Genomic DNA, 22433 nt, shown 5'->3' with positions numbered 1-22433 from the left:
AGTGCTCAGCGATGAAATCGATCTGCAGAGGTGACTCACAGGCAGACAGCCAGTGCAGTCACGGAGCCCTGTCTGCATTCCCAATTTGCCTGTTCAGTTTGTCGCCTTGTTAATGTTATTTATCAAGCCCAGTGCCCCCATTGCCTGTCCCCAGCTTCTGTCAGAGCCCTCCAGCCATTGTCCTTATACGCCTGTCACATCTTGTCAATGCCTTCCTGAATTCAACAGGTCTGGGCAGCCTGTCTACAGACTTGCCTGCTCACTCCTAGGGTCCCAGGAGCCAAGAAAATGGCCTAGTGGCTACAGCCCCATTACCTCTCAGAACCTGCCCCAGAAGGAAATGTCCCACAGCTACACCTCCCCTGCCTTTCCTTGGGCAAGAAAGAGAAGGGGTTACCAACAACGGCCCTGTGAGTGGCACTGTGGCACTGGCAGACATGGTCAAGGTCTTAGTGAGAGGGGTGCGGGGGCAGGGGGGGCAGGGGGTGAAAGAGCGGGAGGGGATCTTATGTGGAAGGGATGGGAAGACCTGAGGAGGCCTCTGGAGAACTTCTTCCGGCCATGCCCTGTGCCTGCAGCTGCACTTCTCACCTCGCCCAAACTCATTCTCGCCTGGGAGTCTTGGGGTACCCCCAGGGTCTTGCGGTCTAAGTTCCGCAAAAGGGGTTCTGCGACGTGTAGCATGGGCAAGACCTTGGAAACCGCCTTTCTAAGGTCCACTCGCGACACGAGAGCGCCCCCACCATGCTCTGCGGCCAGAGATGGAAGAGCAGCTGGCTGAGCGATCTTGAACCTGAGAGAGAGAGCCTGGCCAACCAGCACCTTCCAGACCCTGGCCCAGGCTGCTGCTCATCTCCACCAGCCTCTGCTCACCCCACCTCTCTTGGACTCCAGGACCTGGGTCCCAAAGGCTTCTCCCGGCTCCAGCACTGGACAGTCCTCACCTCCCTAGAGCCAGAGTTCTCCAAAAAGCCAGAACAGAAGGGTCTCCGGAGACCCTACTAATTATACAGATATGAAAACAGGCTGCAAATTCAAAGCAGACGTTTTTCATGGGCAATGATAGTAACTTCTGATTACTAACATTTTACCACTGCTTCCACCCAACACGAGTTCTGAAGCCTCTCTAACCACCTAGCTTGCCCTCTTAGACTGGCAAAGAGTCAGGCTATGCCCCAGGGTCTCAGACCCTTAAAAGCCAGTGGATCAACCTACAAATTCCAGGGATACATATTCCTCCAGCGAACCTCTGATTCTACCACTCCAGGAAGAAGTTTGAAGGCCTTCGATGTGGCACAAGACCAGATTATGTAACTGAGTTGGCATTTAAATAACCTAACAACAAATTGCCCAATTTAATTTTCTTACTCAATCCAATAAAGGAGAAACAAGAAAATGTATCTAATTAAATACATTGATCCATAGAAACTGGCAACTCTGAAGGTCTGCCTGGAAGTTAACAGTTATAGAAACTTAGGTGAAACAAGGGTATGAGTTGAAATAAGACAAACTCATGCCCTCCCTTCCTCTGAAGGACTTCAAAGGATTTTTTAAAAATAGGTGGGAAATTGAGCCCAAAAGGGAAAGACACTCAACCAAGTTCAGCCAGTGAGACCAAGTTAATCCCCAGGGTCTATGAAACTCAAGAGAACAACAGGTTCATGCTCCACTCCAGCCACAAACTGAGGCCCTTGGCCTTGGTCTTCTGCAACCTTGCCCAGTCGAATCTTTGGACTTGACACACCATCCTCCTTGCCAAAATAGCTCTTCTGCCTCCTTCAAGGCCCTAGGCAAATATCAAGTACTTGGAGACAAAAGTGTATGTGGAAAGCAAAATAACAGTTTGCCCAGACTCCCTTAGAGCAGTGCAAAGTTTGAACCCTGCAAGTACAAGTAGGTAAAAAGTTCTGGAAAGGAACAAGGTGTCAACAAACCTGGAGGAGCCAGTCTGATTAGAAATAAGGACTTAATGCCTTATTCCCCAACTCTCCTATTGTGCTATGCCTCATATTTCCAAGGGTAGAAATTTCCATGTCTCTACAAAATAGGGGTGGAATAGAACCTACCTAACATTCCTGGGCTCCCAGGCCAGCACCCCTATCAGATCCTAGACAAGGATAGCCCTAGTACTAGCCACAGCACTAAGCTCCTTTGGACCTGTGCTTAGCAAGTCTTTTAGCTAGAAGTGCATCTTCATCACCCTCCCAAATGGTGTCAGCTATAGCTGGCTTGATGTTGGGTCTTAAATCAGGGCTAGGTTATCCTTCCAGGGAAATGTCTGCCTTTTCTCCAAGAAAAATCACTTAGTAGATGGCAGCTCAGTCCATGCCAGGGGAAGGTGACCTGCAGCAGAACCCATAGTCAGTACGGTAAGCCATTCTTCCTGTTGGAATCAGATGGCATCCCATGCCAGCCTACTCAAGCTCTCTGTTTCGTTTGCAGAGCTGTACTTTCAGTAGGGCCCTCTAAGGACCAAGTTCTTAGCCACACTTCTAATCCCAAGGATCTTCGGCTATGCGGAAGGCTCTGTGAATCCCATAGACAAGATGTGGGCACTGTTTTTGATGTGGATCTCTGTGAGGGCTACTTCTCAGCCCTGAGACAAAGAACTGGTCATGGCAAGGTCTAGAGGAAGAGAGATCATGGCAGAGGAACAGTAAATGCCAGACCAAGACAAGAAGAAGCTTGGCAAGAGTATGGGAGGAATTAAAAGAAGAGTGGAGGGCTGGGAGCAGAGAGAAGCAGGAGGAGGGAAAGAGCAGGCAAGGTCAGAGACTTGGCCTGGACCTATAACAGGACCTGAACACCACAGTCATGAGTTTGGATTTTATTAAAGGAATAAAGGGAAAGCATTGGGAGGTTTTAAGAAGGGAAATGGAAAGAATTTCAGGGAGACGAGATAGAAACAAGAACACTAGTCTGAAGGCCACTGCAGGCATCTACAAGAGAACTTATGGTGGCTTAGACCAGGGTAGGACCAGTGGAAGTAAGAGAAGTACGTAGATGCTGACTTTACTTTGAAAGTTAAGCAGAGGGGCATCTGGGTGGCTCAGTCAATTAAGTGTCTGCCTTCGGCTCAGGTCATAATCCCTGGTTCCTGGAATCAAGCCCTGCATCAGGCTCCCTGCTCAGCAGGGAGTCTGCTTCTCCCTCAATCTCTGCTGCTCCCCCTGATTGTGCGCTCGCTCGCTCTCTCTATGTAAAATAAATAAATAAAATCTTTAAAAATTAAAAAAAATTAAAGTTAAGCAGAGACTATTTCCTGGCTGGTTGGATATACTTACTGGATCAGGGAAAGAGGTAAGTCCAGGATGATTTCAGTGGTTTTCTCCTGAGAAACTGGAATAGTGGACAAACCATTACTGACATGAGGAGGATGGGAGAGAGCGGGTTTAGAAGAAAAACAGCAAAAGGCAAGTTATGATGGTGTTGATTTTGAAATGCCTTAGTGGTATTAGGTAGGCATTTGGATACTCACCACTATTTGGTTACTCCCTCCATGAGCCATTGGAACAATTATTCATATAATCATTTTCTTTAAATCAACCTTAAATCAGTTCACTTTTTTCTTTAACTCCACACTAAGCAGTACTATTAATAACATCAAGGCTTTCATAGACTACTGGTATTTTTTCTCAATACACATTAAAATTAATAATGACAAACATAGTTCCAGGTCCCCTTGAAGTTCAACACTGACATTTTCCCCATGCCCAACCCCCAACAAAGTCTGGGCATCTAGCATACACAGACTTGAATTCAACCATTGGCTTTGTCACTCAGGAGCCTCCGAGGGCATTGGAAGGGTTTGCAGTAACTCATTCGGAAAGGAAGATCTGGTCCTACAGCTCAGCGAGGCCGTGAGGGCAGCAACCTAACTACCTCAGTAAACCCTGCTCAGCCCTCCGCCTGGTAGGGGGTTTCACAGGGCAGGGCCCACCACCTTTTTCTTAGGTCCATGCGCCCTCTGGTGGCTGGGTTCTCTGACTGTGCACTGGGGTCTTCTGAGCCCATCTCCAAGCTTTGCAGAAATGGGGGACCCTCTACCTTAGCCTCCTTTCAAGGGAAGGGGAAGGGGTCAAATTAGCTTTAGGTTCAAGGCTAAGGAACAAATAGGTGCTGCTGAGGCTGGGACTCAAGCTGGGCTGAAGTGGGGGCAGCAGTCTGCCAGTCAACTGAAGCCAACAAGGGTCAGACCAAAAAGGGAGGGAGAATGGTGGGGCGGAGCAGGAACTTTTGCTTTCTGTACAAGGTCACCAATGCAAAGAAAAGCACACTGATAGCCATATACAAATAGGACAATTTACCTTAGGTAGGTATCTTCAGAGGAAAATAAAGAACATTTCAATTCAAATATTTTAAAATTAAGAGCAGGGAACATCAGACTATGATGAATAAATACAACACATAATGGAAAATGTACTTCAATTCTTAAATTATAGCCAGTTACGGGAGAGAAGTGGGGGCGGTGGCCAGCAACAGGCAGGAGAGAGTCATGCTCTTGCAGAAAGCAACCAAGGAGGGGACTGGAGTGGAGGGAACACAGAAAGAGACCCTGACATCCAGATGCTTACAGAGGCATCCACACTACATCTACAAAAGTGTTCACACAGCTGTGTGTGTGTGTGTGTGTGTGTGTGTGTGTTTGTGTGTGTACATACACATGCATGCACGCGCGCGCACGCACACACACACACACACACACACACACATTCACTTACTCACACACTCCAAGCTTCATGGATTTTTTTTTCTGTAACTCTTTCCTCTTTTTCTCAAACAAACTGTGTTTAGATGAGAAGAAACCAACTACTAGATAAACACAGTCCAGTGTTCAGGACAGTCTCACATAGAAGGCTATGGTAGGTCTCAGAGAAGAGGCCCCTGAACTGAGTCTCAAAGGAAGAAAAGGCAGAAAAGAGTGATCCAGGCAAAGGGAACAGCATGAAAAATGTCCTAGAAACCTAAGAGAACATAGATATTCAAGGCACTGCAAAAGATGATTAGACTCAAAGATGTCTGGGGAAAGAGTGGGAGCAGAGCCCTAAATCCTGCATCTCAATCCAGTGGGCTCCCTAGACAACCCAGATGAGTCACCTACTTTGCACTGCAGAAAACTAGGTCCAAGATTCAATGTCTGCTAGATTGATGTGGGCTGAAATTCAGGTATCCGTTGGGGCTGGACAGAGAGTGAACCAGGCTCCAGGGGGAAAGGCTGCAGATTTCTTGCTAAAACCAAAGGAATATTTTTCAGTGCAGTCATCCCATTCTTCTGGGCCCAGTGCCATTCTAGGCAACAAAACTAATATCTATTCTCGGTTCCAGCATGTAGAGAAACTGAGCTCCTTAATGTAGCCTTAGCTATGATCATTTGGGCAAGCAACTGGTTGGGTCTCCAAGGGCCCTGCTTCCCAGTGGCTCAGCCTCTAATGAAGTGATGGGACTTAGAGCCCTTTCTTCCAGCCCAGCACTCAAAGGGAGAACATACACAGAATGTCGTTCCATCATGAATACTGTCTCCCTACTTCTGCCATTCCCAGGGATCAGGTCTAAGCATGGGTAATGCTACATATCCCTCCAAATGAGTCTGTCCCCGGCTAGGATTTGTTACTGTAAGGTAGGGAAGAGGCCAAGAAATTACATCAAATGTAAAAGAAGTCTGGATTAAGGATGAATTCCAATGAAGATCAGTGATGACACCTACACCCAGGCAAATTGGACTACATAAAAATTAAAAACTTCTGTGTGTCAATGGACACAATGAACAGTGAAAAGCAACCTATGGAAAAGGGGGAGGAATTGCAAATAATATACCTGATATGGGCTAATACCCAGAATATATAAAGAAATCCTACAACTCAATATGAAAAAAAAAAAAACAAACAAGCAACATGATTAAAAAATTTGAGAAGGACTAAATAGACATTTTTCCAAAAAAGAGATAAAAATGGCCAACAAGCATATGAAGAGATGCTCTACATCACTATTTACCAGGGAAATGAATATTAAAACTACAATGAGATACCATCCACACCCATTCAGATGACTATTATAAAAAAAATTATCAAAAGGAAACAAGTATTGATGAAAGTGTAAAGAAGTTAGAATCCTAGTGCACCGTTAGAGGGGATGTAAAATGGTACAGTTGCTATGGGAGACAGTATGATGGGCCATCAAAAAATTAAAAATAGAATTACTGTGATTCAGAAATTCCACTTCTGGGTATCTTCTCAAAAGAAGTGAAAGCAAGAACTTGAGCAGATATTTGTGTATTCATGTGCATAGCAGCATAATTCACAGTAACCAGAAAATGGTAACAACTCAAGTGTTCATCAATGGATGAATGGATAAAAAAAAATGTGGTCTAAAACATGCTATAACATAGATTAACTTTAAGGACATTAGAAGTGAAATAGGTCTATCACAAAGGGATAAATAGTGAATTCTACCACTTACATGGGATATCCAAAGTAGTTAAGTTATAGAAACAAATTAGAATGGTGGCTGCCAGGTGCTAGCAGGGAGGGAAAAATGGAGAGCTGTTGTTTGATGGGCACAGAGTTTCAGTTTGGGAAGATGAAAATATTCTGGAAATTTGTTTCACAACAATGTGAATGTACCTAACACTACAAAACTGTACACTTAAAATAGTTAATATGGTAAATTTGATGTGTATTCTACCATTATTAATAGATAGAGACATAGAGAGATAGATGATAAATAGACAGATAGGTTGGCAGGTAGATAGAGGTAAGAGGTAGGCACAAGAGCATCTGAGTCTGCACCTAGAGCTTCTTGCCCACTAATTAACATTTGTTCTTTGGGTTCCTAATTATCTGGTGGTACCCACTCAAGTATCTGCTCCTCCAGAAGATCCTCTGCAAATCCCCAGATGTAGCTAGTGTTTCTGTCAAGACCCAGCTACCGGCAAATGGAAATAGGAGTTCGGTGTGTTTGCTCATTGCCCCACTGAGTAATCATTTTCTGAAAGCTTCCTCTGGGCCAGGGATGTCCCGGAGGCTACAGTCAAAGCAGTGAGGGGGAGACGGTCCTGGGCCTGCCCTCAAAGAACCCACAGTCTGGAGGGGAAACCAGTTCTGTCAAAACCAACCACACAGCATGATAAGAGCCAGGACATAGACTTGCAAGTGCTGTGGGAGTCTAGAGAGGGGGCGACTGACTGCCTAATTGGGAACCTTCTCCAAGAAGGTGATGCCTGAGCTGAATCCTGAAGGACCAGTGGAGCTTAGGCAGCAGAAGACAACAGAGAGTGTTCCAGGCAGGTTGAGTCCTGGATGAGAGGAAAAAAGAGGGGAGAAATGGAAAGAATGTGAGTAGCAGAACCGAGCAGAACCACAGCTAGTTCAAATGAATTTATTAACTTGCAGGTACCGCTACTAAAGATCTGAACTTGAAGAGTCTCGTACATACAGCCAGCCTCAGGACTTCTTCAGTAATGCTCTGTATAGAAGGGTGGCCTCAGGACTTCTTCAGTAATGCTCTGTATAGAAGGGTGGCCTCAGGACTTCTTCAGTAATGCTTTGTACAGAAGGGTGATGGCTAGAGCCCCTACCCTCCTCCTTCTCTAGTTGGCATTTCCTTGCTCCTCACTCCTTGCCCTGGAATGGACCAGGAACGAAGAGAATTATGATGTCTCTAGCCCAAACGGCTACAGAGACCTCACTCCTGGCTGGCAACATTCAGGTGCATGAACAGAGCAGGACTTGGAGTGCCTGATGGAGAGGCAGCCCTGAGTGAACACACTCCTACCTGCCACCTTCCTTCCCTTGTCCTGGGAGATAGACACAGCATCTATGCTAACTGTCTGCAGTCATTTTGTGAACTGCATACATGTGCAGGGAAATGGGGGTATTCAGAACACATATGAGAAAAACAAGGACCAGAACCAAGTGGGAAGCATCTATATGCAAAAGAGCCTGGAAAGAGGGCAGATCTGCAGTAAAGTGCACAGTGTCCTGCAGAAGGACTTCTTCAGAGAAGATCATTGCCCAGGCTTCCAGCCCCAAGAAAGCAGCAGAGTTCAGCTGCTCCTCCCTTCTTTCCTCAGACTTGGACAGGTTAAAGCTCCTGGAAGCTGAGCCAAAATGGTCTGCACTGTGCATAAGCTTGGTTAACTGGAGGAGGACTCCTAGATGATTGAGCCAAAAGCCTGGTACAGAGAGGCTTCAAGAATTCAAGAGGGTAATGCATACAAATATGGATACCAGCACAGCTCTTCTAGTTCCTGCAGTCAAGGCCAAGGCTGGGAAGGCAGTTGAGCCCAAGCTCTTATGGCTCATCAGCAGCAGCTGGCTCAGGGCTGTTCATCCCATCTGACAGGTAATCCTCTTCATTGTTCTGCTTCATCTTGGTTTCCAGAACCGTAATGCGCTGCTTGAGTTTCTGCTGGGCTCCTGTGTACTCAGCCAGCAGGCGGCCAAAGCGAGTATACAAGGTCTCCATGTTGGTCTCCAGCTGCTCTAGCTTCTCCTGCACATCTACTTCCATGCTGGCTGCCACCTCATTCTCATCCAGAAGCCCCTCCTTCATCAGGATCTCCCGGCCCCTCTCCTCCAAGACCTTCTTGGCATCAGGGTATTCAGTCACAGCTTCCATAAGGTCATCCTTTGACAAGCAAAAGAGATCTGAATAACCAAGGCTACGGATGTTGGCTGTGCGTCGATTGCCCATTTTGCTGCCTTTGATGTTAAGGATACTGATCTCTCCAAAGCAACTCCCAGCTGAGAGCAAGGCATATTGAGTAACACCATCATCTGCCACTACTGCCAATTTGCCTTCCTTGATTATGTACATCTCCTTGCCAATATCCCCCTTGCGGCAAATGTAATCTCCAGGGCTGAAGACTTGAGGACGGAGTTTCAATACCAGCTCCACCAGCAGGCCAGCCTCACAATCCTGGAAGATGCGTACTTTTTTGAGTGTGGACAGATGGACATTGATGGCTATCTCAGCCCTCAGCTTGGCTGGCAAGTTCTTGAGAACTTCCCGCTCGTCCACACTCTTCTTATTGGTCCACAGGTAGTCAAACCACTTAATGACCTTGGCTTCCATCTCCTTGCTGACCTTTCGGAACTGCATGTAATGTTTGACAGCATCAATCTTGGCCTGAAATTCAGCCCGGGTGGCATTCATGTTGGAGATCATGGAGCCCACATTTCCCACAATAGTGGCAAAGATGAGGACACCAATCAGGAAGTCAAAGATGACAAATAAGTACTCCTCATCCTTTACAGGGGGTGGTGTCTCCCCAATGGTGGTGAGTGTCAGGGTAGACCAGTAAAGGCAGTAGATGTATTCCCTAGCCAGGTAGCCATACTCAGGGTCAGTGATGTTGGGATAAACCCAGGTGTCAACCCCAAAGCCAATGGACTTGGAAATGGCATAGTAAATGCAGGCATTCCAGTGGATGATGACCAAGATGTAGAGGACCAGGTTGCTGATTCGGAAGATGTTGGGGTAGCTGGTGCGTGTCTCAGTGCGGTCAAAGAATTCAAACATGCGGGCAAAGTGTAGCAGGCGGTTAAAACGCAGCTCAGGGCTGTGGATGCCCACAGCAAAATAGATCAGGTCTGTGGGAATGATAGAAGCCACATCCAGCTTGAACTGCAGGGTGTGGATATAGTTGTCCCGCAACTTCTTAGGATCTTTGACCAGCAGCCCCTGCTCCAAAAAACCTAGTAGAGATGCAAACCAGTATATCAGCTCTGCCTTCAGTTCTATCCCTCCCAATAGCCTAATGCTCAGCAAGGGACAAACTGTGCACTGAACCCTGCTTCTCAAGCAGAGGTATAGGAAACTCACTAGCAGAGCTGGCCTGAAGGACCTCAAAAGATTACCCCCAGGTCTGAACCTCACTAAGCACATAGTGACTGTGAGGTTCAAAGAGGAGCAGACACCAACCCAGGTCCCAGCTAGGCAGTTAAGTCCAACACTGTGTCAAGAAGGCTTCTTAAAAATGTGGACTCGGGACTTTGGACCTATGGGTCATGCTCCTGTGTATGCAACCCAGTTGCTCACATACCTGTGCGCAATCGAATGAAGAGGTCGGTGATATACACTACATCTGAGAAGTAGTCCAGCACCAGCCACACTAGATAGTAGCCTTTCTGTAGGTCACTGAAGCAGGCTCTGCAGGAAGACAGGAATGGACTTTATACTCAAAGTCGGCCAAGGCCCTCTGGAGGCCTCAAACTGAGTGCCCACTGAGCAAAGGGCTTGGGATGGCTACCAGGGACACTGACCAGTCGCCATCAGTTTAATATCATGAAGAAACTTATTGAAAAGCAACTTCTACTCCAATCCTTATTATTACATAGACATCCTTAAATAGACTTCTACACTGACCATCACTTATCTCTCATCCACTAGACCATGAGTTCCAAAAAGACAGAGACCACCTCTTAGTCATTACTGCATGCCTTATGCCCTAGCCCAGAGCACCAGAATTTGACAGGTATGAGTTGAATGAAAAATGAGACACTGAAAGTATGAAATATAATACACAGCTAAATAGTCTCCGTGCCCATTTCTGTAACCAATACCTATTGAGAACCCAACATAGACAACTGGCCAGTCTAGGTGATAGAGAAGATAGTACCTAAGGTTAACCTAGAGGCAGTGGGGATGAAGAGTTTGGAGACTTCAGAAGTTTTAAGAGAAATTGACAAGTCTTGGTGAATGAATGGATAAGGACCTAAAGAGGAGAGTAGAATAGGAAATAGAACCCCGGATGATGACCCAATGAATGTACTAGTCAAACGGAAGAGTGGTTAATTCTGACTACTTGGTCACATTTCAGATAAAACTCCAGACCCCTCCACTGGTTCACAAACCTACAGAATAGTCCTGTGCCTGCCTGATGTTCACTTGAAGTCCTCCGGGCACACTAGGCCATCCTGACACAGGGTCTTAGCATTTGTTCCCCCTCCTCAGAATGTTCCTTTCACCAGCCTCAGACATCTAAATAACTGATTCCCTCTCACCATTAAGGTCTCAGCTAAGGTGTCACCTCCTCAGAGGGGTCTACACTGACTGTCCTTTCTATGGTAGCTTCCTGCCTCAAGTCCCTCGGGCTTCTGTTTTATTCATGTTTACTACCAGTGTCTCCCACTAGCTTGAAAGCTCCAAGATAGCAGAGACCTTATGTGTCTTATTCACCACATTATCCCCCACACTTAGCACAGAACCTGGCATCCAATGGGTGCTCAGTCAAACCCTTGGTGAATGAATAACTGAAGTGGGAGATGGGGTGGGGTGGGAAATGATGTCAAGGAAAGCCACCTGTAGAGAGTGGCTTTGGAACTGAAACTGCAAGAAGAGTCTCCACAGGCTAAATATGGGGAAAGGGAATTTTCTCTTGAGGAAGCAGCATGCTATGACCCAAGAGTAGTGAATGCTGGGGCTGGGGTATATCCAGAAGGTGGAACCAAAGAGAAGACCAAGTCCAAAGGGCCATGAAGTTCACTCTGAGGGCTTCAACTTCATCCTGTGAGCAATAGGGGGCCATTGGAGGGTTTGTGAGGAGGAACTGATGTAAACAAATTCCAGTTTCTACCAACCACACTAGTTGCTAGTGTGAAGGATTTCTGGAGGGAGCAAGAGTGCCTACAAGAAATGAAGACAAAGCTATTGTAGTTGTCTCAGGGAGAGAGGAGGGTGGCCTTATCCAGGACAATTTGTTGTAAATGGAGAAGTGGGAACAGATACCAGGGAAGGTAGACATGAAGCTTTGGTAGCATATTAAGTTGGGAAGTAGAGGGCATTTGGGGGTTAATAGGGCAGAGGGAGGTGTTATTGGCAAGCCCAGAATCCAGAAAGAAGGCTGGGTTGGTTGAGCTCTGTATCCACAATTGGGACTGGTGTACTCTCAACCCCAAGGCCTGTGCCCTGGGATATTTGAACACTCTCTTCCAGATCCCTCCCTGCTCACCTGGCCACCAGGAGGCACCAGTTGTAGAGGACAGGCATAGCAATGACAAATAGCCAGCGGTAGTACCAGTCTCCAGCTGGATCCAAGACAAATAGTTCAAATTTCTTCCTGAGGAGATAGACAGAGGCCAGGCTTAGGGACGGGGTCCTCAATGTGGCAGCACCTCAGTTCCCAGAGGCCAGGGGTCCTTTGAAAAATAATGCCTAAGAGGGTGTACAGGACTGGGTTGGTTCAGGGGCCCATTTTCAGGGAGCCACAAGTTGGTACTAGGCATCTGAGTAGAGCCCAGATGAGCAAGGTTCACCCCCTTCCTATTTTAATCCCACATAGACCCATTGTTTCCCATGCCTTCTGGAGGCCCCTTGCCCAGAGGGCATGGCATGGCAAGGGGCAGTCTTTTCAGTGGAGTGGGCCTCAGGGCCAGAGGAGGGACTTCCATGGGACGGCAATAATGGCTCAGGACCTGTTTCCATATCTCTCCTGGGAAGAGAGAGGCTCTTCAAGAAAGTAAGTGACACATGCATCCTGCCCACTCCACTCTCCCTGTTAGGTCCCTGGCCTCCATCTCCCAAACTGCTTTCCCAGATGCTACATCCTAGCTTGGCAAAAGCTCTTGTCCTCCAGTGGCCAGAAGTGGGGAATGTTGGCTTGGGTTAGGGTCATTATTCCTCAAAGAACGACCCTCCAGCTCCACCTTCTCCATCCTCCCCAATCCCTCCTGCTCAGTTGTTCCTAGGCCTTCCCTAGCCAGCCAGCCCCCAGTATGGCCTCCTCAAAGGCCCACCTCTGTACTGACATTAGGGTTGATGTGGTCATACTCTCAGCAGCACTCCCTAAATGCTCTCTCTTCTGCATTTACTGACTACAGGAACTGAGGCTGGGGCTGGCACACATTCAGGTGCCTCTGTTGTTTGTTTCATGATCAGCAAGAGGACATCTGGCGAGGGGCAGCTAGTGGAAGAAAAGCTACCAGGAGTTCCCATGGTAATTGGCCACTGGATGTTGGAAAGGCTATGAACAGGGACAATGGAAGTGTACTGGAGTTAAAACCATAGGACGGATGTCTCCCCTGCCAACTCCTTTCCCTGCCATGGCAAGGCTTGGTATAGACCCCAGTCTTCCTCTGTCAGTGGCATAAGAAATCGCACCACACCCTACAAGTTCACGCTTGAGAGCCCTGATAGTCCTACAAGCTGGACAGCTATACTTTGTGTCCTTGTCCTCGTTGTCCTTGTTGCCTTTGCCATCCCCTTGCTGTGTCGTCACGGTCTGGAGCTCAGGCCCACGGAAACGCTCAAGGAATGAATCAGGACGAGGTTCCTCCTCACGGAAATTCTTGTTGGCCCACTCTCTGATGATCCCCACCAGGCGGACAATCCTAGAGATGAGAGGAAACATGAGCCAGAGAGGAGAATCGTGCTGTTCAGAAAGGATGTGGACTCAAGAGCTCACTATCTGGTGAGAGAGATGGAGAAAGGACCTTGGAAACAGGCAAGTCTATGATATCCCCCATGCTGAGTTGGGATGGGGGCCAGCACTGAGGCCAGGGGCCTGGAGTTCAGGTATGACTCTAAATGAAGCCTAAGGGGCAAGCACGTGCTCTTGGAAGACTTCCTGTCAGAGGTGCCATCTCGGTTGATTGTGGTGAACAGATAGTGCTCTCCAAGGCAAGATAAAGGTTGTGCTAATGGAGGACAGGCCAGGAGGAAGATTGACCCAGGCTTCCTGATTTCCCTATGGAGTCTATGACTCCGGGCTGCAGACCTCAGGACCCTCTACCTAGACCCCCTTTTTTGGGAACAGTTCTTCCCCCCTCTCCCAATAGTGAGAAAGACAACTCTGAAGGCAATACTCCACTGATTACTCCCAGCTTGCTCACAGGAGTCTCCTCAAGAGAAAAATCCTTCCCAGGGTTCCTAGCTCAGTGGGATTGAGAGAAGGTGAGTTATTGTAGCCACTCTGACAGGCCCCATGGACAGAAACAGGTAGCAGGAATGCAGTACTGGAACTCACCTATGGAAGCCACCCCTCCCCCGCTGGGGGGCATCTATCTCCGCCAGCCTCTGCAGTTCTGAGGAAGTGTCATCTTCGGCTGCAGACTGGGGCCTATAGAGGAAGGAGCAGAGATGACCAGGGTTTCTCTGAGCATACTTTGTCTCCTATCAGCACTTTTCTGTCCTGGGAGGTACCTAGAAATCCCACAGTCGCGTTTTAGAGGGTATCCTTAAGCCAAAAGATGGTTTGCTCTGTGATAATGAGGCAGAGCTGGGAGAAAGTAGGAGCTTACCAGGCCATCTCTGAAATGATCCAGCCTCAGCAGACTCACCTGCTACTGGTCCTGTGGTCATCTTTGCCATTGGCCTTGATGGCCAGAGGTGCATGGTGGTTGTGGTTTTTGGCTGGGGAACTCTTCACACCATTGGATTTTTCTGTCATCCTCCATGTACAACCAGTATCCTCACCTGCCAGAGAGATGGCAAAGAAGAAGTCACAGGGGATCTTGGATACCATGTAAGGCAGAGGAGGTGCAAGTGAGCATTTAGAACAGAACCAGGGCTCACCTGGAAAACCCCAGCATTCTTGGGTACTGTTATGGCAATGTAGGACAGGGGGATTCAGCATTGCCTAAGTTCCAGGCTCTAAACACTAAGAAGATGAAGGTGCTGTCTCCACTCTGCCAGGTGATTTAAAAGGAAAACAGCACTAAATTGCAAAATGTGCTTATTTCTCTTTCACTCCAGTGAAATTTTTGACATATGAACTATCAAAGCTAAAACAAAATAAAATGGATTAAAAAAAAAAACTAAGTTGATACACCTGGGTGGTACAGTCAGTTGAGCATCTGACTTTTAATTTTGCTCAGGTTGTGAACTTGGGGTCCTGACATTGAGCCCAGCATGGAGCTTGCTTGAGATTCTCTCTCCCTCTCCCTGCCCCTCCAACTTGTGCTCTCTCTCTCTCTCTCTCTCTCTCTCTCTCAAATACATAAATAAATAAATCTATTTTTTAAAAAAAAGAAAAAATATCCAAGACACCTTCTGGTACCCTGGCTTTGTAGGTATCTGGCACATGTTGAGTACCTCCAAACCAGCCACTGCTCCCAAACTCTTGCCCCATGGGAAGAAATGTATCTCCTTGGCCCAAAGCAGCTGCCACTGCGCTACTCTCCCCTGCTCCCTGATTCTTCTGATCTGAGACCACCTCAGAGCTCATGTTCCTCAGGTGAGAGTCATCTCTCATTGATTTCTTCAACCTGTGGTACTGTCTCTAGGGCTCCTTCCTTTTGTCTCTACTCAAATTCTCCCCAGTACCCCCCCAAGTAATGTTACACAAGCTGAAGAGCAAAGAGGAGCCCATGGTTGGGACAGGTGGTGAGGGGGAGAGAAGGGAAAGCTCTCATGGGCTCCATAGGCAGTGTACCAGTCAGAATTTTCTCTTTTGGGCTATAGGGAGCCTTGGAAGGGCTGAGCAGGAATATGGCTAGAACAGAATTATAATCCAGAAAGATCCTCTGGCTGCTATGTAGAGACTGGATTATATGGGGAGCAAGATCAGAGGCAAAGTGGCTGAAGAAGATGGTGCCAAAGGAGCCCGAAACAAGTGGACAGTGTAGAAAACTATTCAGGAGGGAGAAAGGACAAGAATCAAAGATGGATGGGGTGTGGGAAGCACTGAAGAACAAGTTGGTGGGACTACACAGAGAGAAAATACAGACTGAGGGACCAAGTCAGAGCTCTGGAGAACACCAAAGTTTAAGATATGAGCAGAGGAGGAGGTGTCCACAAAACAGACTAAGAAGGAGCAGCCTGAGAGGGAAAAATCCTGAAAAGAAACAGGAGATTACATTCATTCTGCCATGTTTCTTGCCATGGGGTCAGACAGGCTGGGAAAACAGATTCAGAGTAGCTCTTCCCTGCTCAGGCTGGTCTGCATGCCCCACCAGATTTGATCAGAAATGATCAGCACACCCCTCAGGATGCCTATGGCCCCTACTGCTAAAACTCTGCCCCACTCCCCATCACCTCATCCCCCCCATCTACCCGCTCCAGCTTCCAAAGCTGTCACCATGGTGATGGCAGGCACACCATGCTCTGTGGTGAGTGGTAATAACAAGAAGCCTCAGAGCTGCTCGCTTGGTACTCTCTGTGGGACTACGACACTGGGATGTTAATGAGGGTACCTGAGGGATAGAACAAGCATCTCTGAATCCCTGCTTAGACCCTAGAGGTAGCAGGCCATGGAGACAGAAAGTTCCAGGCAATGCAAACAAAGCTGGTACTATTCACACTGATCAGAGTTGGCCTCAGTGGAGCACTGTTCAGTGAATGAATAGCAGGGGTACAGGTGGGACAGTAAAGGGCAAGGCCTTTGCATGGATGGCAGAGACACTAGTGTGAGGAGGTTGGACCCAGAATGGAGTAGGGCAGAGGCGGCCAAGCCAACCCAGGGAGGGTAGACCCAATACCAGGCAGAAGACTTTGGGCAGCCTGTCACTGATAGAGATCCAGTGCAGGCCCTGCTCAACACCACTTGAACCTCTTCCTTCCTTACTAATCATCCCTAATAGTTGTGGCCCTCAGCCCACAATAGGGATAGCTCTGGGGCACATGGCAACATTATGGCCTCTCTAAGGTTCTAGCACCAAGACAGATTCCTCTCCCATTATTCCTGCTACCTTTCTGCAAGGAACAGGCTTTTCTTTCAATCTGGTCACCCTGCATCTTCCCTGCTACACACAATTCTGTTCATCAGAAACTGCCCCCCCACAAGGCTGCTTGCCAGGGAACAAAGGCAGGCAGCTATCTCCTGGCACTGCACACAGCTAGGCCAGTGGTTCCCACCTGCACTGTCTCCAAGATATTTCATCTAGTCCTAAGGCTTCTATTACCATCATGTTCCAAATTAAGGTCCCAACCCAGGTATCTCTCCCAAGCTGCCTACTCATATCTCCAACTGCCTGGTAGACATCTTCTTTCAGACACCTCAAATATGACATAACTAAAACTAATCTTGACACCCTTACTTACAAATTGGCTTCTTCAAGTTACCCATCTCATACAGGAGAGCTGCCCTCTACACAGTCATCCAAACCAGGAACTTAGATGTCAACCATAATCCCTTATATCCTTTAATCATCATATGCAGATAGCCTCTGTCCTCAATCAGTTTTCCACCAAAAGTGTCCAAGATCTGTCCATCCACTGCCTTGTATACCCAAGGCCCTGGCCTGGTCTCAAGCCTTGACTGTTGCTCTCCAGACATGCTGCAACAGACTCTGACTGCCCCATACCTCACACGGCTCTTGAATGGAGGGGATTCATAGACACCATCAGGGTTTGCTGGGAGTTAAAGCTCCCAGAGGGAATGAGAGCAGAGAAGGAGGCTGAGGGTAACATTCTCAAGACCTGCATGGATGGGACTGGAGGAGATTATGCTGAGTGAGCTAAGTGAAGCAGAGAAAGTCAATTATCATATGGCTTCACTTACTTGTGGAACATAAGGAATAACATGGAGGACATTAGGAGAAGGAAAGGAAAAATGAATTGGGGGAAATTGGAGGTGGATAAGAAGCATGAGAGACTGTGGACTCTGAGAAACAAACAGGATTTTGGAGGAGAGGGGGTTGGGGTTACATGAGCCTGGTGGTGGGTATTAAGGAGGGTACGGATTACATGGAGCACTCTGTGTGGTACATAAACAATGAATCTTGGAACACTGAAAAAAAATAAAATTAAATTAAGCAAATATACCTGTAAAGGTGACATGTGGCCCAAGGAGCTGAAAGAGGGGAGGAAACTGGTGACCTTATCAAAAGCATCCTCTTGTCCTTCTCCCCTCTAGCAGCCATTAGTTTGTTCTCTGTATTTACAGATTTGATTCTGCTGTTTGTTGGTGGGAAGATAGATAAAATAGGTGAAAGCAGGTGGGAGATGCAGGCTTTCAGCTACAGAATTAATAACTAACAAGGATTAAAAAGATACAGTGTGGGGAAGATAGTCAATGGTGTTGTAATGGCTTTGCATGATGACAGATGGTAGCTACACTTGTGGTGAGTACAGCATAACATACGGAGAAGTTGGATCACTATGCTGTACACCTAAAACTAAGATTATATATCAACTATATTTCAATTTTCTGTTTTAAAAAAGGCAGCCTCAAGGAGTGGTGGTAAAAGACATGTTTTGCAGGGTTTCATAATGAGTAGTAGTGGGTGAGGAAAAAAGATATGAATATGTCTAACTCTTTCCAGAAGCTTGACTGAAAGAGAAAGGGGAGAGATAGAGTAGAAACCAGAGAATGTGGGGTTGCAAAAGTTTTTCTGTGTTTCTCGTGTTATTCTTCCACTGGAATGAGATAATAATGCAAGTATAAAGTTTCTGAGGAGGTATTCAACAGACAATGAAAGTATCTGTGCATTTGACCAACTCCAGTTAAGGCTGGAACTCATGAAAGATGGATAAAATGGGTGGTAAGTCCACGTACCAAAGGAATAAGAGGCCTTATCAAGAACATGGGCCAGGAGAGAGGGAGCTGACAGTTTATTTATTTATTTTTTTAAAGATTTTATTTATTTATTTGATAGAGATGACAAGTAGGCAGAGAGGCAGGCACAGAGACAGGCAGAGAGACAGGAGGAAGGAGGCTCTCCTAAGGAGCAGAGAGCCCGATGCGGGGCTCGATCCCAGGACCCTGGGATCATGACCTGAGCCGAAGGCAGATGCTTTAACCCACTGAGCCACCCAGGCGCCCCAAGAGCTGACAGTTTAGATGTGCATAGGGGTACAGTAAGAAAGAGCTGAAGGGGCTCACTCATGTCTCCAGCATTCTCAGTGAAATGACAGGAAGTTTCATCTTCAGAAGACCCAAGGGTACAGACTTTGGAGACCAACCCTTTTGCAGACCAAAAGGTTTGCAATAGCTGCCACAGAAATGCACAGGGGAATCTGAGCAAGTGTGAGGGCAGGACTAGGCTGAACAAAGAAGATAGCAGACCACGTAATTGGCAAAGAGAAGAGAAATGGGCTAGACCCTAGATGGAATGTGGGACCTTCAAGGAAAGAGACTTTCAAACGGAGTAAGGCACGATGATTCTGTTAAAAGCCTGACATCAATCATTATATACTTCTGGACCTCTTTCCTCCTCATCCACAAATTGAAGAACAAACCCAAGACTTTTATAGAAAAACCAGCCCTGGCCCAAGGAGTCTCTTGGACCCTGGTTGAAAGAATTCTGAGGACAATTACTTCAGAGATGCTAAGACCAGGGACAAAAGGAACAAGTTAGTCATACACCAAAGATAAGAAGCCAGAACTACTAACTTCCAATTTGTGTCTCATTCAAATGTTCACTGCTGCCTGGTACTCTTTAATTCACTCATCTAGCCCACACATATTCTCAGAGAACCTGTTGTGCATCAGGTCTGTACTAAGTGTTGAGGTCAAAGAGATGAGTCTGGCAATTTTCTGACCTCAGTGTTGCTCTCAGAAGGGTCCTGCTACTGTAGGGGGGATAATTTGTCCCTAGACTGAACACTGTTCTGGTCCCACTGAAAAAATCTGAAAAGCAAGACTCAAAAGGATCAAACTATTTCCAAATAAGTTAACTTCATCCCAGAGCAAGACCTAAAAATATTATTTTTAAAATACTTTTTAAAAAAAGTATACAACATCCAACAAGGTAAAATTCACAATGTGTAGTATTCACTCAAAAATTATCAAACATATTTAAAAAATGTCTCCATAATGAAGAGGAAATGATCTATTAATTAAAGAAAACCCAGAACCCAGAACTGATATAAATGTAGAATTACCAGACAAGGGTGCTAAAACAGTTAATATAACAAAGAGTAAAAAGAATCAGAAAAAGAGCAAAGCATCATTGATCTGTGGAACAACTGCAAGTGGCTTAATACTGCAGCTGGTTCCTGGAAAGCACTCCACGCATATTGATGGAAGGAAGGAAGGAAGGAAGGAAGGAAGAAAATAAACATAGTTTGGAGTTTTAGACCTTCGTGAAGTTCTGAGGAATTTCAGAAGACAGAGCTTAGAAGAGAGAAGGGCAATTAGGGAGACACTCCAGTGAATCCTTCCAGGTGACTGGTTTTATCCCAAATTCTTTTATAGTCCTGGCCATCCTGGCCTCATATTCAAGTTAATATCAGCCAGATCTTTTCTACTATGATTGGGAAGGGAACTCTTCCATGACTGACAGCCTGGAGATGCAGGCTTCAAGTCTCAGCCAGAAGCTAGTGCTACAGATATTCAATTCCAGCCATTACAGCAGAGAAAGTCCTAGGCTGTAGGCAGAGAATGGTACCAAGGTGTGAATCATTCACATTATGGTTGGCAGGGCAGAAGGGGCAAGAAGCAGGAAAGCAGGGATGTAGGCAGTGACAAGGAGAGCCAAGAAGAAGCTAGAACCTGGGGGTGAAGGGACAGTTTCTCATTCATTGAGTAACTACCACACACTAAATACTAAACGTATGTTAACTCATTTAATCCTTATAACAACCTGACACGTATGATGTTATTATTAGCCCCACTGCACAGATTCACACCCAAGCAATCTCAAACAGTCTGGTTCCAAAAGCATACTCAGCCACAGGGCGAGCTTGGCAGGTGAACAGAGCCAGGGACTTGGATATGAGTACCAAGAGGAGAGTTAGGTCAGAACTGCACCAAGCACTGCAGGTTCTTGTGGAACTGAAGCTTCAGTGACCCCGCTAAGTCCCAGGACTAAGGATAGTGTCGGATACTTATTGAATGGATGAGGGAATCATCTACATGACAAATACCAAACTCTGCATTGGGGCATGCAGATCCCTTCTGGATCTCACCAGACCCATCTCTGTAGCCTCATCTCTTGTGGGACCATCTCATGTTGGAGTTTGGTGAGGTATGGCTATGTCTGGTCCTAGCAGTTCTGAGGTAACCATGGCACCTAAAGGCCAACCAGGTATACACGTTGTCAGCCAGTTGGGGCTCAACTCGAAGCTCATGTGCCCAACCCAAGCACTCAGTGTCAACTTCCTCTAGGAAAGGCAGCCATCACCCTAGAGGCCCCACCTAACAAGTAGTGCTAATGGCTCTGCTCGTGCTCTGCCAATAACAGGGCTGGGGATATGGTAGGAAATCTAGAGCCAGGCCACCCCAACATTAGCTGCCTCTTATGGCTACAGGCCAACATGGATGGAGCGGACACTTCCTGGTCTAGGGTAAATCTCAGCTGAAGGACCAAAATGGAGAGCATGCCCCTGCCCTATGCCTGGTTATAGAATCTTCCTCAGGCAGAAGCTCCAAAAACTTCATTGCATACTTTCACCCAAACAGCAGAGGGGCTGGGTCCCAAAGCCAGAGAGACCTGCAGTGGGCACTCTACCGCAAGTCTCTTCTGAAGACGACAGAGTGCATTTGAAGGACTGAAAGCAAAGACTGTAATCCAGTAGGGTTTCTGGGAGAAGCATTACATAACCCCTGCCCTTACCTCCATTACTTCTCATATGCAGAGAGCCATGGAGCTCCAGGTGGTGTATCTGACATGTTTTGAGGCTGGGATATCCAGAAATGCCCTGGGCCAAGCAGGCCAGTGGAGGCAGGGGCAAGTGGTAAGGTCTATAGGCTTCTCCTTCCCTCCCACCAAAGCTTGCCTGGCCAAGCAGCCCCTCAGCCCCTCAGTCTCTATACTCCAAATCTTCTTCAGTCACTCTCCTAGAAGAGAGCAAAGACTCAGCTGCCTTGGGCCTAGCATGGCACTCAGTGTCTTCATACTCCTAGAGCCCCCAGGATTTCACTCAGCCGCTTTGACAAGAGACAATGGTTCCCCACACAGCCACTTTCCTCCAACTGAGAAAGACCAGTCAAATGAAAGCACATATCAATACAGGTTCTAGGACCTGCACACTTTCATGGGCTCCAGCTCCTACCCCATGGAGACCATCAGCCCTGGTTACAAGAAGGTGCCAGCCTTTGATCAGTGGCTGCCTCAACCCAATGCCAGCCCCTTTCCTTACCAATCAGATGGCTTCAGAGGCAGGGTGTCCCCTGACCACAGTCAGCATCCGTTGGCCCGTCTGTGAAGCCTCCAATCAGAGTCAAGCCCTTGACGACTCATCAGTGCCTGAAGCCAGAAGTGACCTCCTGGTGTTCCTGTTCCCAGGCCAGTGGGGTCCCTGAACTCCCACACAGCTGGCAGCCTCTCAGTCAGAGAGCTGCGTCACCCTGCCTGGCACCAGCAGGGGAGGCTGGCAGTGGCCCAGAGGAGCTCATGCCCACGGCTGCAGCAAGCTCAAGACCCTGGCCCAGGGTGGCACCCACCCACTGGAGAAGCTGCTGGACCTGCTGGCTGGATGTGCCACCCTCTCACTATGAGCCCTGTACAGCTCAGGCTGTAAGCAGGTGAGGGCTGGATGTTGGGCTGCCTGGCTGTGGAAGCTGCTTACCTGCCCCTCCCAAACTCTCTGAGGAATCCTCCCTTACATGCATC

General features: G+C 47.3%; 1 protein-coding gene across 1 annotated transcript; it reads right to left on the bottom strand.

Annotated features, from left to right (window-relative positions):
* Positions 1–8289: 8289 nt before the first annotated feature.
* On the bottom strand, positions 8290–22012 carry CNGA2 (cyclic nucleotide gated channel subunit alpha 2). The gene is made up of 7 exons (XM_032331320.1): positions 21961–22012; positions 14277–14412; positions 13964–14056; positions 13158–13328; positions 11951–12058; positions 10043–10149; positions 8290–9695 (listed from the first exon to the last, which is right to left on the bottom strand). Exons 2-7 carry the CDS (start codon positions 14384–14386, stop codon positions 8290–8292), a joined length of 1995 nt encoding a protein of 664 aa, XP_032187211.1. The 5' UTR covers positions 14387–14412; positions 21961–22012.
* Between the last annotated feature and the right edge of the window lie 421 nt (positions 22013–22433).

Source organism: Mustela erminea, chromosome X (genome assembly GCF_009829155.1).
Source record: "Mustela erminea isolate mMusErm1 chromosome X, mMusErm1.Pri, whole genome shotgun sequence".
Classification (NCBI taxonomy): Eukaryota; Metazoa; Chordata; class Mammalia; order Carnivora; family Mustelidae; genus Mustela; species Mustela erminea.
Note: the sequence above shows the minus strand (reverse complement) of the source record. Positions and strands in the feature narration are given on the sequence as shown.

Bases quoted from the DNA above. Each gene is read 5' to 3' on its own strand.
- CNGA2 (XM_032331320.1), bottom strand. From the start codon at position 14,386: ATGACAGAAAAATCCAATGGTGTGAAGAGTTCCCCAGCCAAAAACCAC. The intron at 13,329-13,963 runs GTGAGTTCCAGT...TCTCATCTCTAG, and splicing joins GGGAGGGGTGGCTTCCATAG to GATTGTCCGCCTGGTGGGGA. The intron at 10,150-11,950 runs GTGAGCAGGGAG...GTCTTCCTGCAG, and splicing joins TGGTGCCTCCTGGTGGCCAG to AGCCTGCTTCAGTGACCTAC.